Source organism: Acanthisitta chloris, unplaced genomic scaffold (genome assembly GCF_000695815.1).
Source record: "Acanthisitta chloris isolate BGI_N310 unplaced genomic scaffold, ASM69581v1 scaffold8122, whole genome shotgun sequence".
Classification (NCBI taxonomy): domain Eukaryota; kingdom Metazoa; phylum Chordata; class Aves; order Passeriformes; family Acanthisittidae; genus Acanthisitta; species Acanthisitta chloris.
This window is the reverse complement of record NW_008662147.1, coordinates 27455-44073: the sequence shown is the minus strand read 5'-3', so window position 1 is coordinate 44073 and position 16619 is coordinate 27455. Positions and strand designations below refer to the sequence as shown.

The 16619-nt window shown below is 38.8% G+C and overlaps 1 protein-coding gene across 1 annotated transcript in view; it reads left to right on the top strand.

Moving 5' to 3' along the window:
* Window positions 1-15252, top strand: part of GRAMD4 (GRAM domain containing 4) — a 49843-nt gene extending 34591 nt beyond the window's left edge. The window contains exons 8-18 of the mRNA XM_009070491.1: window positions 1190-1281; window positions 2229-2277; window positions 3519-3590; window positions 4984-5027; window positions 5126-5235; window positions 6445-6599; window positions 10487-10634; window positions 11100-11193; window positions 12240-12324; window positions 14100-14168; window positions 15095-15252. Coding sequence (XP_009068739.1) covers window positions 1190-1281; window positions 2229-2277; window positions 3519-3590; window positions 4984-5027; window positions 5126-5235; window positions 6445-6599; window positions 10487-10634; window positions 11100-11193; window positions 12240-12324; window positions 14100-14168; window positions 15095-15196 — 1020 coding nt within the window. The 3' untranslated portion in view covers window positions 15197-15252. The remainder of the gene's footprint in view (window positions 1-1189; window positions 1282-2228; window positions 2278-3518; window positions 3591-4983; window positions 5028-5125; window positions 5236-6444; window positions 6600-10486; window positions 10635-11099; window positions 11194-12239; window positions 12325-14099; window positions 14169-15094) is intronic.
* The last annotated feature ends 1367 nt before the right edge of the window (window positions 15253-16619 follow it).

Here is a 16619-nt window from a genome sequence, read left to right as displayed (position 1 = left end):
CTATCAGTTCTCTTTGCCATTTGTTAGGATCCTAGTGATGAGAGGCAAAATGCCTTGATTCAGTGTGCCGATATCAGGTCCATGAGCTAAATTCAAGCATTCCCATGCTAACTAAGGAGGTTTCGATGCTGCAAAGAGACATAAGTATTTATTGGAGTTTTGATGTGTTTTCCTTTTAATTGTTAATTTAATTATCTACATTCTTTTGGTCACAGTGTATATGAAATATTTTCCTATCAAAAGTTTTACTAATAGTTGTAGCTGAATGAACCTGTCTGGTGAAAATGTCACACATTTTTTGATTAAATAATTCCTCCTTGTAAGTTGTAGAGCCTATGCTACTTTGCATGGCACAGCTGAGAGAATATTCAGGAGACTTCCCCCTCCCTGTGCCCTGTCTCTATCCCTTCTAATGTGCTGATTTTTCTCTTGCCTCTCCTGGTAAACCTATTTTTCAGATAAAAGCTGGAAAAAGAAACTTGAGCTGTTTTTTTGGAAAGCTCTGGGACCTGGGAGCCAGAGTGATGCTTCACTTTGGGCTTATCAGTTAAAAACATAGTGTCTCTCACAGAGAGACTGTAGTCTCTATTTTCAGAAGCCTGGAAAGGAACAGAATACCTTTTGAAGCTCTTTGTACTTGTTACATGAAATAAAACCAGTTTTCCTGCAATCTTTTTAGCCTTGGTAAAAACTTTGGTATTTTATTGACCTGAAATAACAGAGCAAGAGTTTATCCTGTTGCACAGTGTGGGGCTAATCGTTATAAGCCTTCTATACTACTGCTTCTGTACCATTGCTGTCCATATCATGGTCACAGCTGATTCACAGACTTTAGGATTTACATTTTTTCCCCTTCCCCTATTGTAGTTGTATTGTACATGTATTGTAGTTGTTTTTCCCTCTACCTCTACTGTAGTGTTGGAAAAACTCAATACTCTCTCTCTGGCAGCAGAGAACGTTAAGCATCATCTCCGGAGATTTGGTTCATTCTTAGTTTTGACTTTACACTCATGAATGCAGGGCTGTTGTCAGTCAGGGGGTGGCTAAAACTTAGTCATTTTTTTCATATGAAGTGCACGATTCTGAGCCCAACAGCCCAGTGGGAAACAGTATTTCATGCAACTCACTGTACCCCAGTTTGTAATCCGCATCTCTCTTTGTTTGTTTGTTTTTTCTTCTTAATCTGCAGATTTACATGAATGCTGTATGGCATGGCTGGGCCATTCCTATGTTCTTATTTTTAGCAATTTTGAGGTTATCCCTAAATTACCTCATAGCCAGGTATTTACTTAAATACTAGCTTATTCTCTTGTCATGCTTTGCTTGAAAGATGTTTTATTATTCTTGCATTGAGTTATAAACTGTTACCTTTTCTAATGTTGTGAGTTACGTCTAACAAAGTGAATTTCAAACTCTAAGAGCTTTACTCAGTTTCTATGATTTTTTTACTATTCTAGGGAATTATCTTTGTGTCTTGTGACTTGATTCATCATAAAACATGTTGCATGCTGTCAGACAAACCCCTCACTACAGTTCCAAAATGAAATTCTGCAGCTTTTAGAGCACTTGGAGATCATCACCTTAAAAGAACCTGCTGCTTTTCCCTGGAGAGAATTTGCACCTAGGCCTAAAATTGCAATTTTGCCTTTTTCAGTAGCTCTTGCCATACTATATGCAAAGTATCTTCCATTTGTCAATTCACTCTCTTTTAAAAATTAAGAAAATTTTTGTGTGTGTGAGATTTCTGGACTGGTTTTTCCCCTTAAAATGGTGCAGAATGCCTTAACATGCTTATTTAAAAATAATTTTCTGACTTATTAATCAATCCTTACTGTTGACATTGTATTCTCTGAAAATTGCTGGTAGCAAATAGACTCCTGAATAAGTTGATATAATTTTGTTCACATGGGAAAAAAAAAGCCTCAAGAAAAAATATTCCTAATAATTTACTCCATGAACACCATTCAATTTTGTTGTAAGACCCATGAACTGTGATTCTGTGCAGTATCTATCTAGCTAATTTTTTTAAATTTATATACCTTCAAAGCTGTGTTTGTTCACTTGTGCTTTTATGTTGTGGGTTCTTTGTTCATTTGGGTATTATATTGATATTTTTTTAAGCCATAAATGCATATTGCAGGAAACTACTTTTTAACCTTTTACAAATAATCCATTTGGCAAGCGGAGAAGGAGTACTTGCTCTCTTTAACTATTTCCGTAACTTCTAGGGGTTGGAGAATACAGTGGAGCATTGTGCCTGAAGTTTCTGAACCTGTGGTAGGTTTTTGATCAGCTTGATATGTACAACTACAATAAAAATTGCACCTTTAAACCTTCCTCTGTCTGTGTGGGTAGTTGTGAAAGGAAGGAAGAGTGAGGTGCAAGTAAAGATACTACTTTTTTTTTCTTTCTCTTGTGATTTAGAAATCTTTACCAGCAGCACATTTAGGTTCAGGTGCTTCACCCTAAAGTATTCCCAACTTGAAACACATTTCTTAAATAAATGCTGATATATCAGCTTGGGACAAGTTAGGTCCTGTGGGATCTTCAAGCAGCCTTGTGTTCTGTTTTGTTTAAGACCATCAAGTCCAACTGTTAACCTAGCATTGCCAGGTCTGTCACTAAGTCCAGGTCCATGTCCCTAAGTGACACATCTACATGTCTGTAGGAATGGTGACTGCACTTCCCTGGGCAGCCCATTCCAATGTTTGATATCCCTTTTCATGACCAAATTTTCCTAATATCCAATTTAAATCCCCCCTGGCACAACTTGAGGCCATTTCCTCTTGACCTGTCACTTGCTACCTGGGAGAAGAGACCAAACTCCACCTTGCTACAACCTCCTTCCAGGTATTTGCAGATAGCAATAAGGTCTCCTGAGCCCTCTTTTCCCCAGGCTACACATCCTCAGCTCCCTCAGCTGCTCCTCATAAGTCTTGTGCTCCAGACCCCTAACCAGTGCCATTGCCCTTCTCTGGACGTGCTCCAGCACCTCAATGTCTTTCTCTTTCACTCCAAGTTAACAACATTCTTTTCCTCATCCACCGTGTGGGTCACCCTGTCACAGAAGGAGAAGAGGTTGGTCAAGCAGGACCTGCCTTTCATAATCCCATGCTGACTGGGCCTGATCCCCTGGTTGTCCTGTACATGATGCATGAGGTGATCTGTTCCATAATCCTCCCTGGCACCAGGTTCAGGCTGACAGGCCTGTAAATGTGTGGTCATAGACTGAAAGCCATTGTAACTGTGCTGCTCTAAAGACTTGCTGCGTCTCTCAGAGACTCATATTAATATTTTTGCATGTACCAAGGAGGAAAAGTATTGAAAATTAAAAATAACCAGCAATGAAAGGCGTAAACAGCAGATTGAAAACAAGGGAGGCAATTGGTAAATTTAGAGACTATTTAAAGTGAGAGGACTATTGCCAATAATGTTGAGAGGTCACCTTGTTCTGAGGAGTTTTGTAAAATACATTTCATCTGAAACAAAGTTAATGGATTGTCTCTTTCTTACCTAAGGAACCCCCAAAAGAGGACCTGACCGTGTCTGAAAAGTTTCAGCTTGTTCTAGATGTGGCTCAGAAGGCACAGGTACTGTGCTACTCTCAGGCCTCTGGCTGCTTCCTTAGAAACAAGGAGGTTCATAGTCCGAGGGGTCAAAGGATGTTTTTATACAGCATGTGAAAACAAATACTCAGAGAAGCAATATGTTTCTTGCATAGAGATCTTTACCAAGGAGCAACAGAGATCTCATTAAGATTCCTGGACCTGCTAAAATGGCATGATGCTTCAGGGAACTGGTTTAGGTTCTCTGGTCACAGCTCAGAGCTCTGTAGGGGAGCAGAATCAGCTCCTGGCAGTTTTCCCCCTAATATATGCTTATGGGCTTCTGATAATGTAGATTGGGTGGTGAATCTTACCAGTGTGCTGGAGTGTGGATCCGATATATGCTTATGGGCTTCTGATAATGTTGATTGGGTGGTGAATCTTACCAGTGTACTGGAGTGTGGATCCATGTCCCAAATCTGCTAGTCACAAAACTGGTGTAGGAGACCATTCCTTCAAGATTTAGCTGAAGGATACCGTCTGTTTAGCTGTGTTAATTCAACAGTTTGCACTGCATCTCTAAAATAGCATGTTTTTAAAACCACCACCCCCTCCAAGCCCTGAAATCTGCTTATGTGGGAGAGGCTGAAGGAAGGTTTTCTCCCAGCACCATCAGTTTGATGAGGTAGCAGCTGAGTGACTGCACCATCCAGTTAAACTGCAGCCTTGTGCTGTGTCTGATCATGTGCTGTTGTTGCAAGGGGCTTAACTTTCCCTTGCCAACTGTGTATGCTCAGCTCCTTCCTTCTGCTGGTGGCAATGAATATGTTTATATGAACACCTTTGGAAATTTATTGGGAAGGTGAAGTTTTTAGGTGCTCTGACAGCAAGGGTTGGTCAGAGAAGGTGGCCCTTAGTCCTGAGCAGGGGTCAGTTGCATCAAATGTTGGAATTACACAGAATCTCGTAGCTCCAGGGACTTACTGTAAAAACCTGATAGTGGTCTGTTTCCAAGAGCCTGATAGTCCTTGTGATGAACTCAGTAACCACTTCCTGAAATTTCAGTGAAGAAACTTCCCATTCTGTTACCTACTGGCAGAAGCTCCCAACTCTTAGATTGACAGCTTAATTTAAAATATTTGCAGTGATGTAAATGCTTTCCAGTGGTGACAGTGGGATCAAATAGTTTCTTCACTTCTAACAGTCAATCACAAGTTACAGATCAAGGTGTTCAGTGAGAGGGAAGTCATTGAGTATTGCTGTTCTATTCTGTATTTACTCAATTGTGAAGTATATAAATGGCTGAAAATTTGTTTAAAAAAATCACTGCTGGCAATTGCTTACCAGCAGAGTAAGATAACTGTTGGTTTCCATTATGTGGACAAAAAAAACTAAAACAGTGCAAGGCTTGGATTTAATTCCCTTGTTTCTTACACAGAACCTTTTTGGCAAGATGGCAGACATACTGGAGAAAATTAAAAAGTAAGTTATATGACATAAGTCCTTTTTCCCTCTTAAAACAAGACTTGACCAATGTCTGGAACACTGGTAACAAAATTTTGTTTCTTTTTTGCTTTCAGCTTGTTCATGTGGGTCCAGCCAGAAATAACACAGAAGCTCTACATTGCTCTGTGGGCAGCTTTTATTGCATCCTGCTTTTTGCCCTACAGGATTATTGGGCTTGGAATGGGTAAGTGCAATAAACAATTGACTTTTTACAGTCTAGACTTAAAACTTAAAAGTTAGGTGATCTTTAGAGAGAGAATTTTAGAGTTTAAGAAAGAAAACCTGCGTTAATAAAAAATGCAGTGTTTTAAAGTATTTTTTTGTGCTTGGCATTGTTTGTCATGAGCATTTCGCAAACCATCTCTATATATAGTGGAAGAAGACTGGATAATGCTTTTGCTTCTTGAAGAGGAGAAGTTTATGATGAGCTGTTAGCAGAACTCTTCTGACTGTCAGCTCTAAGTCCTACATTTTGAGGTTTTTTGCTTATACATCCTTTGAAATGAAATATGTGTCATGACACAGAAGGCATGAAGATGGGTAGGAATAAAATGAAAGAGTTAGTGGAACTGCTTGTAAAACTTGAAGGGAAGGCTGGGAAAAATTAATAGATTACTGTGGGTGAAGTCAGATACTTGGTCTCAGCTGGGAATTGGGAAATGAGAGTTTTCACTAGAGCATATCTTTTTTCTAAGGTATGAAGCCTTGTACTGTGAACGAAGAACTCTCATTATTTTTCACTAAAATAATGATGCAATCAAATGAGTATTACTGGCTCTGAACTTCAGATTGTGTTAGCTTGAACATAAATGTAGGTTTGTTTGACACAGCAATTGAATTAGCTGTGCAAGGAATTACGTTTTAATCTGGCTCTTAGGAGATCTGAATTCCACTCAGGTTCTGAGAGAGTATTTTAAGCCCTTTTTAATCTGGCAGAATGCAAGGAAATAACATGTATAAGATAAGAGGAGGGACTGCAAGACAAAGTTTTATGTAGTACGTGAGAGCCCTCTGTTGCCATTTAAATTCTTGCAGGAGCTGCAGGGTTGAATGCTCTGGTGTGCTTTCTGTTTTGGAAGTATATCATGTTTTCAGAGTGCTTCTGGTAGTAAGGAACTTAGTTTGAATTATTTTAATGCTGTTCTGCATAATAGCAGCTGTGTAAGTGGTATAGAAGAACTGGGGATGGAGAGGAAGGATCTGGACAGGAGAGAGGAAAAAACCCCAACATTTTTCTGTCTTTGGAAGAAGAACCAAAATAGTAAAACCAAAAGAATTATTTAACACTGTGACTGAAGATAGAGAATTTGGTTTCATTCATGAACTCATTAAAACGTGATCAAAACAGTGATGTTCTTAATGCCTCTTGCATACTGAAGTGACCTTTTTTCAGGACTCTATGCTGGAATCAAGTTTTTCCTTATTGATTTTATCTTCAAACGATGCCCCAGACTAAGAGCTAAGTATGATACTCCTTATATCATCTGGACAAGTCTCCCAACAGATCCTCAGCTCAAAGAAAGATCTAATGCCACAGTGTCAAGACGGGTAAGGGTAATACATCTTTTTGCCCCTCTGTTCCCAGCATCTGAAAATCAGATCCCTTTCTCCCTTTCCTTTTTCTCCAGTGACTAGAGCACATTAAAGAGAAGGTTAATTAAATCCTAACAATCAATGTTAGTTCTATTTTTGATTCTTTTCAAGGTGCATAATTTTTCTATGGATTCTGTTTCTTGTATGAAAGGAGTCGGTTATCAAAAATGTGTGTATATATGTATACTGTGAATCATACGAATCAAACACACAAATATAACACCATCCATATTCATACCAGTTTCTCTAACTTGCATTCTCTGTGATTTTATTGTCAGAATCTAGTCTTTTTGTATCCACCTTCTCTATTCTTAGATATTCTTTTTCAGTGGAAATTCAGATGCTTAAATAAATTGAAGAGCTGTTAGTTGAAAAAATAGATCAAGGCATGAGTATAATATGCAGCTTACTAATGGGCTAAGCATTAGCAGAGGTAATAAAGTAGTTTACAGATTTTAGCCATTACGTCTTATAGTTATTTCTATTGGATGACATTTTAGCATAGTGGTGATAAATTACTTTTCCCCATGTTGGTACTCCCGACAGTATATTTTCTTTTTGTTAAAATGTCATAGCTAAAGATTTAAGTGTTGTGTTTTGTGCATCTTGGTAAGTTGTTTTGGAGCCTGAGATGTTAACTGAGAAGCCAGTCATGCTTTCCCATATCCCTGAATTTGCCAATGTATATTAGTTTAAAAATGAAAATAGTTGTAATAAAACTTCAGTCTAATCCCACTTTTGCATTTGCTTAATGCCTCTTAGCACAATATCTAATTGCATTCATGGAGTATCTTGAGTACTGTCATAAGCTTCCTGACTTAAATGTGCAGCACTGAGCAATAATTCAGCCTGAGTATACAACTGGAGAGCACATGATCCCTCAGTTTTCGTGTTGTGAAGAAGAAGAAATCTGGGGCTCTGGGGGTGGAGTGATGGAGCAGTTGGTGGTAAAATAACTGCAGCATAATCTGAGTATTTCAGAAGGAAGTGGGAGAGCAGAACAGTCTATGACAGAAAGTGAGTCTTTTGCTCCTATTTTCCAAGGGATGAGAGGGGTAAATGAGCACTTGGATGAAGCCATTCATGGCCTCTATTTCTCTTGCTTGCAGAAGATGGGCTTAAAAGTTTCTGTGTTTCTTGAGCTTACAGGTTATCTTTCACATACTGTGGTGGTTGTGACAGCTTCTTGTTGGGTCTGTCTGTTGTACCCTAGAGGTGGAAAAGTTCTGAATTGCTGGACTTGAATCCATAAACTTAAAGTGTAATTATTCCTTCTGGCTTTTCTTCATGGCTTAAGCTTTGACAAGTAGACCAGGGGTTTTGTGCTACTCTGTCTGGCTTGGTGGGCTTGGCTCGACTGCCTGGAAAGGATGTGCAGGACTGCATTACCTGCTTCTAAATGTGTTTGAAAGCACTAACTTGATCTCAGTAATTTTAAACAAACTTTCTAACCCCTTGAGAGATTCCTGCGAACCTCACGGGATGAAAAATAGTTTTGTACAAAAAAGTAAAAACCAAACAGGTTTTTAATTTTTTTCATAGAAAAGGCCGAGTCCCAAAGCTTGTAGGGCCAGCTTGTGTGCTTTAGGTTTGGCTTCTTATCATTAAGCAGCATACAAGACACTGTAAACCTAGACACAATGCAATATTCATTGCCTATACCACCACACTGACCCTGTGTCCTGAGAGAATAATCCTGACAACAGTATCTGATGGGTAAAGGTTGTATGTCAAAAGCTGATGACAGATCGAGTGAAAAGGAATACCTCCAGATATACCTACCTCCAGGTTGTTAGTGACATTTTTAGACAATCAGGACTCTTCCAGCATTACAAATACAATTACTTCCAGTTAGATTTAATACTTATCAGAATTGGATGCAATGCTTTTCTCTTGGGAAATGACCATGGGTGTCTCAAGCCTTACTGGTTTGAGGGAACATTTGCATATGTTAGGCAGGACTCGAATAAGGGCAGAACTTTCTCACGTTTTCAGCCACTGGATGAGGTGTGGTACTGAAGTTTAAACTTTTTTTTTCATCTCTTTGTATAACAGGTAGGTAGGAAGCAGTGTAGCAGAGAGTAGAAATGGTCCTTATTCCTGCACAAAAAGCATTAGACCTCTTGCCCTGATCTTTTTTTATCATGTTTTGAGCCATGGAGCTTCACCTGGTTATGTGCATGTGCAGCCAAATAACTTGTCAGAGAAGGCCTTCAAGAAGTTCTTCTCATCTTTACTTGTACACAGATTGTTGGAGAAGCTGTTATTTTCCTTGGTTCCAGGGACTCAATTATTGATAAGAGCACCACAGCAGGACAGTAACTGAGGCAATATTAGAGTGGCATCAGCCATTTATTTTCCATGTCAAATTTCCTTATTTTTTATTCCCTGAGGCATCGTTATAATTACAGTTACACTAAAAGCTGTATGGCAGATAACCTCTGCTGTGCCTGTTTTGCCAGTCTGGCTTCTATTTAGCAATTGCAGTGCACATTTTTTTTGTATGCTTTGAATTTCTTTTGTTAGGGCTAAGTCCTGCAACATGTTGAGTGCTGCCAACTTAGGTGCAAAAAGTAAAAAAGCAGTGGAGGCTGGTTGGCCTCCAGCAGCATTAGGCCTTTACAGAAGAAGAGCTTAGTGCTGAGGTTTCGTGCTGGCAGTTTGCCAGTTGTTTAACTGCCTGTGTATGGTAGGGCTAAGAATGGAGCTGCTAATGCCTCAGTGACAAGAGCCAGCCAGCCTTTGGAACTGTGTGCTGCCCCACCAAGATGAAAGAGCCAATGCAGGCAAAGTTTTCAAAAAGAAACTAGCTGCTGGCCTTCCAGAAGCAACGTTTGTTGCTAGGGCAATCTCCAGTGTTTCAGGAGCTCTGTGTAAAAGTAGATTTTACTCAAGTACTTTGGTTTTGGGAACTCCACATTACCTTTTTCCCCCCCAAGGATGCTGACAACCATTCAGATTTTATTTCATGTGTCAACACTCTCAAAATTCCATGCAGCTTCAAAGCAAAGGAAAGATCAATGGCTCTAACACAACCTGAATAAATTGAACTGGTGTGCTCTAACCACTGATGAGTCTTTTTAAATTGCATTCATTGTGTAGTCTCTTGGTTTGTGAGCAAGATCTTGCAGTGTCACTCAGTTCATGTTTTATTCTATGTATTATACTGTTAAATAGATTTCACTTTTTTTCTTTTGTCACTGTCACATTTGTGTTGTTTGTTTCTTTTCCTGCTAGCTGTCAGGGCATGAAAAGGTATGGATCATAGCGTGGAAAACTTCCTTTCAATTTCAGCATTTGTATTCATAATGAGCTTTATGCAGTTTTGTGTGGCTTTTTCTTTGTTTTTTCTTTTTTCTTTCTAAACTTATTTTGTGCAGTAATATTTTGCCTATCCCTTGAAGACAAGTACTGATAATATATTTTCTGATAGTAATACCACTAGTTATAACCATTGGAGCTGTGTGCAGTGACTTAGCTGTATCTAATCAGATACAGCCTTGACTGTAGAAAAATGATGTTGTAAGATAGGTGCATTTAGCACCATGTGCTTCACCCCTGCAAAGGGTGTCCATCAAAGGGCAGCACTTCGAAAGGTTACGTTCAGGTACCATATTAGGGGCTTATGCTATAGCAATACTATAGTGCAGTAGTCCAAAGTTAATTTTATTGAAGTAGTTAATGAAAATTGTTGCATTATAGATTTATTTTGTTTTTAGAAATTAATGAAAATTGTTGCATTATAGATTTGTTTTTAGAAGTAGTAGTTAGACAAATTGTATTTAAGAGTGAAGCTTAAATGTTGCTGCTCAGATTTTGGAATCGTGTTTCTTTCTCTGCAGCTTCAAACAGCAGCATCCAGAAGTTACGTGGGATCAAGTGCCCCAACTGGTATAAGCAAAGATGAAGACACAAGTCGTTTTCATACCACCAAGAGGGGGAATTTCCATGAAGTTTTTAACCTGTCAGAGAATGAACGTCCTTTGGCAGGTATTCTGGCACAGGAGGGCCATGTTAGTAGAGTATTTTGTAAAAAGACAAGGACAGTTTCAAGTTGAATTCCTTTACTGTGGGTCGTATAGGTGTGAGCCTTTGGTTAAAAAGGTCTCCCCTTAAATTAGGATGAATGGAGACCGTCTCATTCCACATGCTTGCAGCTCTTTGAAAGAGTGCACAGCCTGGTGTGCCTTTTGTGGTTATGCAAATCCAGTAGTCAAGTTAAAGGGAATAATTGTGTGGGTAGTTTTTGTTTTTAGTTTTTTTAAATCGAGTGTTAAAACAGATGTTATGATGTCTAAAACCATCTTATTTAGACTTTTCTTTCTAGGCACTTCTAGTTTTAAGTATCTAAAGTTTAATTTTCAGTGTTTTCTGTTTTATGAGGAAACTGTTAGGGGTAGTGCCTCTCTCTTGTTCTTTTTCTTAATCTAAGATTTCTTGTTACAACTTTTGCAGTGTGTGAAAATGGCTGGCGCTGTTGCTTGATTAACAGAGATAGGAAGATGCCTACAGACTACATCAGGAATGGAGTTCTTTATGTCACAGAAAAGTGAGTCATTGCACTCTACGAGTTTCTTAGGAGGGAAATGCAACACATGAAAGAACTTGAATCTAAAAGTGATCCTTTAACAATGTTTTGAAACAGAAATGCCTTTTCAAGGTGTTTTACAATGTCAAGAAAGCACCATAGTGGAGGGAGAGCTGAATCTGGCATGTGGCAGTGCTTAACAAATGTGATTTTGCCTTGGCAAGTCTTGCAGAGTAGCTCTATGCAGGCATTTGTTGGTAGCTGCAGTCTTGATGTGGATACCATGCTAACTATATATAAAAAGAAACCTGAAAGTTGTGACCAACAGCTATTTGGCAGATACTCTTAGTTTCTTTCTTCAAAGCAAACTGAACATGTAACTTCCTTGAAATGATGTGCAGCAAAAAGAAAATTGAAATTCAAGCCTTGGTTTCAAATCCAGTACTTGATTTTTATGCTGGGGTTTTTTTTTAATCCTTACTTACCTCCCAGCCTCCCTGGGCTGAATAACTACAGTCATTACTGTTTGGGTCTTGCACTGAAGTTCCTTTGGAGTGTGATGAAAGAGGTAAAGCTCATCTGTATGCAATGTCACCTAGTGATGGAGACCACTCTCTAGCGTTTAGAAATCTGATCTTTTGTCTGCATCACAATAACATGAAACTAACACAGTGTTTTTCATTAATCTTCTTTTTGGGTAGTAAAGGATTTATAAGCCTTTTGAAATTGGGTATTTCAACTGTTTAAGGTTCTGTGTTCTTCCCATGTCTTTAAAATGCTTGTCAGGTTTAACCATTCAGTTCAGTGATATAAATACAAGAATTTCTCTCTGTGTGTATGCATCACATATGTTCTGGGCTTTCAGACATGTTAACCAGTTACTAGGATATATGAACGTTTGCTCTAAATTAGAAACCATACATGAATTGCAGGTTGTGTGTCTTTCTTTTACTTTGAAGCTGATTTTAACCTGTGAGATTTCAAACTTCAGAAGAGACAGGAAGATTATTGACAGGTTTGGTTTAGAATACTGTATCAAAATGAGTGCTTTCTTTTCTTCTTTTCAGTTACTTGTGCTTTGAAAGCTCAAAATCTGGCTCATCTAAAAGAAACAAAGTTATAAAGCTAACGGATATAACAGATATTCAGAAGGTATGTCTGGCTGGTGTTGCAAATAGGGGAGAAAACTACTTTTCTCTTTAGCTAGTCATGTTTTGCCTATGTTATTTTGAAAAAGCATGCCACTGATAATTTTATAAGTAAATTGTAATTCTTTTATCACAGATATTTCCCTGAACTGCTTGTTTAGCCACGTGGGCTCACCACAAGCAAGCTTGCTATGAACAAGAGGACAAAATAGTTTACTAAACCCATACACTCCTGTATTATTTGAAAGTTAAAGTTGTGTTGTTTCTTAACTCCAGCATTGACTAGAGCTGTGCAGGCATTAAGATGATTTATTGGTAGCAGGAGTTGTGTAATACCATCTTCACTTTGGGTGTGGATATTGGCACATGCACCATCTTAAAAACAGGTGTGTCAGAGGGAGGAAAAATTGTCAGTGAAGAAAGGTAGATCATTAGAATAGCCAGACTGGGTTGGGCTGGAGTTTCATCTAGTTAGGACCCATCAGTAACAGAGGCAAGAAGTGAATGGTTGAAGGCTTGGCAAGTACAATGTCATCTTTCTTCTGGCTGAGTTTTTTCAGCCTGTGCTTACCAGTGGCTTTATTGGTGCCTTGCATCACTCTCTATGGCATTTAACATCACTTTTTGTTATCCCCTTTGTACTGGTCTGTATTGTAAGGACAGACACCCCCGTTTTCTGCTACATCCTGTGGCTGTGAGCGACACAGATTAAAGCATGTCGAGCAAAGAAATACCTCAGCCTGGTGTCCACTACTGCCTAAGTACCACCAGGTTTTCAAATTAATTCCTTCTGTTTATATCACGTGTCTATAGAGCAGACAGTTCAACTTGAACATTCCAGTTGGAATTAGTAATTCATATTAATGGATTTCAAGCATTATACTTGAAGTATTGCTGGGTTGTTGTTTAGTAGATCTTTACTGCCATAAAAGTCCTTTTGCATCTGTGTAGTTTTTTTAAATGAAGATGAGGCAGGGATTATGCAGCTAAGCATAAAAATGTGGAGTGTTTTTTTTTGAGGTGGGAAGCACAGGTCTGACTTGAGGGTCCCTTCCTTCCTCTGAATATTCCCAAGTTCAGCCAATTGTAGTCCATCTTATTTTCATGGATTTTCTTTCAAAAAAAAAAAATAAAGCAAGCTGTATGTGGCATTTAGTGCTATGGTTTAGTTGACATGGTGGAGTTCAGTCAAAGGTTGGACTCAGATCTGGGAGGTCTTTTTCAACCTTAATGATGCTATGACTCTGTGATACTCTGGTTTTCTATCTCATTTTGAAAAAGAAGCTTCTTCTGGCCTGCTTGCTCCTCCTGTAAACACTGGATGAATGTTACTTGTATGGAAACCCCTAGGGGATGCACACAGGCACACCCAGGTGCACACATACACAGAGCTGGGGTGTGCTGCCTGCCTGGCTGTCCTGCTGCCTGCAGTGGTCTCTGGCATCATAGCTGGTTCAGCTCCCACGTGCTGTAGTGGGAGCAGGATGCTGGGTTTGGGGCCAGGGTTGGTTCCAGCAGGCTGGGTTGGTGTCACTGTGGTGTGTGAGAGAAAGCAGAGGCAGGTTCTGGCTGTACAGGTGATGCTTTGCCCTTTGAGTCCAGGATCAGAGGACATTTGGCCTCTTCCTGGTTTTAATGGTCTTAATCTTGGTTTTAAGCTTGTTCTCTTAGTTGTGGTTGGGAGGTCATACCCATGCTGAATTGCGTAACCTCTCCAGCATCTTTTGCAGTTGTCCAGTATGTAATGTGTCTTTTGTGGTTTGGTTTTTTTCATTTTAGTATAAAGTGCTCTCTGTTCTCCCGGGATCAGGGATGGGTATTGCTGTATCAACACCATCTACACAGAAAGTAAGTAGCTGGCTGTATCTGTCTTGCTGTGTTTGACTTCATACCCTTCTTTTCTTCCTTCTCTGGCTAGCACCAGCATGAAGGCTTTTTTTTTCCCCCTTTATGCCAGTGTTAGGCTTTTCCTTTTTTTTAGTTTACTTGTCTATTATTCAGTATGTTTGTCTTCAGAATTTTAATGAATTAAACATTTAGCTTGTTCTACTGCATCTGGACCATCTTACTAAACACTTCAGAAAGATTTTCCCCAGCATCCTTCATTAGGAGCATGTGGACTGCTCTTCTTTGCAGTCTGAAACAGAAAGCTAGTGACTTGAGGGTATCCATGGGTGAGGAAGATTTGGGGTGGAAGTTTCCCTGTTTCAGTCTTATGGTGCTAAAGATTTAAGAGTCTACAATCCTCAGATACCTTTTGGGCAACTGAAGCTTTTCTTAACATATGTCTGAACCTTACTTCAAATTAACTTTTCACCAAGTCATATGACTGTTATATGAGTTTTTCTGCTTGCTGTTTGATATTGAGAAGTACTTTGTAATTAGGAGGTTGCAAATGTTAATCTACCTAAGTAAACATTCTGTGAACCAAAATGAAAAGGTACTGATAAAGATTTTTAGAATTTAAATGAAGGCAGAGGTCAATCAGGAAATCATGTACCAATGAGACAGAGAGGAAAGTGAGTTACTGTTCTCCATTGCTCATACTCTGTCCAGGTGCATTTTATGCCGTGGTTGGTTTAGGAAGAAGATATGGAAGTGAAAAATATTACCAACTCTGCCATATAGCCAAGGATTTAGTAGAGAAAAGGATTCTTATGTCTATTAATGCACTTGTAGTGCAATTAACCTTTTCCTGTTGACTTGGCCAAAACTATGCCTAGAGGAAAATATTTCTCTCTGGACTGACATGTGATTTCTTTTCTGTCCTTTAGCCACTGGTGTTTGGTGCCATGGTACACAGAGATGAAGCTTTTGAGACAATTTTCAGCCAATATGTGAAAATAACATCTGCATCATCCAGCAGTGAGAGCTAGTGTCTTAGAGGAGCTAAAGGAAACTTCCATATTTTACAACTTGGTAGTGAAAAAAATGAACATCCTCATCTATTTTGCAATAATTTTTCTTGTCTGGTGATTTATATTCTATCTGTTACATAAACTAAGTGTATTTTATATATGCCTTCATGTTTGTTTTTAAGGTTTTTGTAAAAAAATGAGAAAAAACAAAACAAAACCAAAATGAAACAAAACAGTGAAAGTGCTATCATCACTATTAGCCTTGCACATTAAGCACTTTTAATGTTTATTTACTGACATTAAAAGCTGGGAAGACACTTGGAGACCTGACTAAATAACGAAGTGAAACAGATTGATCCCTTTAACTCCACTGATATCACTCGGGATGTTTGTCCCTTTATCTTAGTTGTTTTTCCCTGGGATGTGCAGATGGTGACTGCAGCAGCCTGAAGTCTCCTCCTTCAGCTCAGAGCTTTTATGTAGGTTCTTTATTAAAACTGAGAGCAACGCCAAGGAAGTATTGTCATCTTAGTATTTCCGTATTTACAACTGCATTTGAAATAACTCCTCCTTGCTAATTTTTGTGTTGCAGAAGGATATTTTACTGGTTTGGTTATGTTCAATTTTTCCTGCATACAGATGTTTAAATTACTTGTACAGTGAATTGGAGGAGAAAGTTGGTAACTATATCTTCCTTTCCTAACTAGCCAAAGTAAGAGGAAGGAAGGCAGGCAGATACTTTTTATAAAAGAGGGCACCAAAATGTTGTTCCTAAAATGTTAGGCATCATGTACTTATATTTCTGTAGATACTTGTTATAGAAGGGCTCAACTGTTGTACATGTTGTATGTACAAGGCGTTTGTATGTTGATGCATTAAAAGACTTGCAGGCTTTTTGTGCTGGGGGAGGTGGGAATAATTGAACTAAACTGAGACGTGACTTTTTCTTAATTTGGCTTTTCTCTTGAGTTACCTTGTAATAAAATAACACTATAATATAGCAGCTGAAAGCACTCATTCCTCTCAAAGCATGATTTGAGGAGCATTGGTGTGCTGCTGTCTTTCCCCATGTAGGTTTGAAATTGAGTAACAATTAAACCCAACTGCCAGGTAAAACAGGAAGGCTGTGCTCCTCTAAACTCTCTCAGGCCTGTCTAGCAGCAAAGCACATATTGACCTTTGTCTTTAATATTTGAAAGCTTTTATACTCTCTACAATAGCACCCATCTGAGAGGTTTAGAATGCTATTTGCATTTTTATGAAAGCACAGTAGGAGTTATGCCAAGCCTTCCAGTAGTTTTTCCCTTTGCTATGTCTTTTGAGTTGGGTAGTATGGATGTCTCCAGACATTGTATGAATGGCCCTAGAAAAAAAAGCAATGGAAATGCAAATTCTTATGTAAAAATGGGACTTAATTTAATGGATTTCTGTTCTCTAGGGG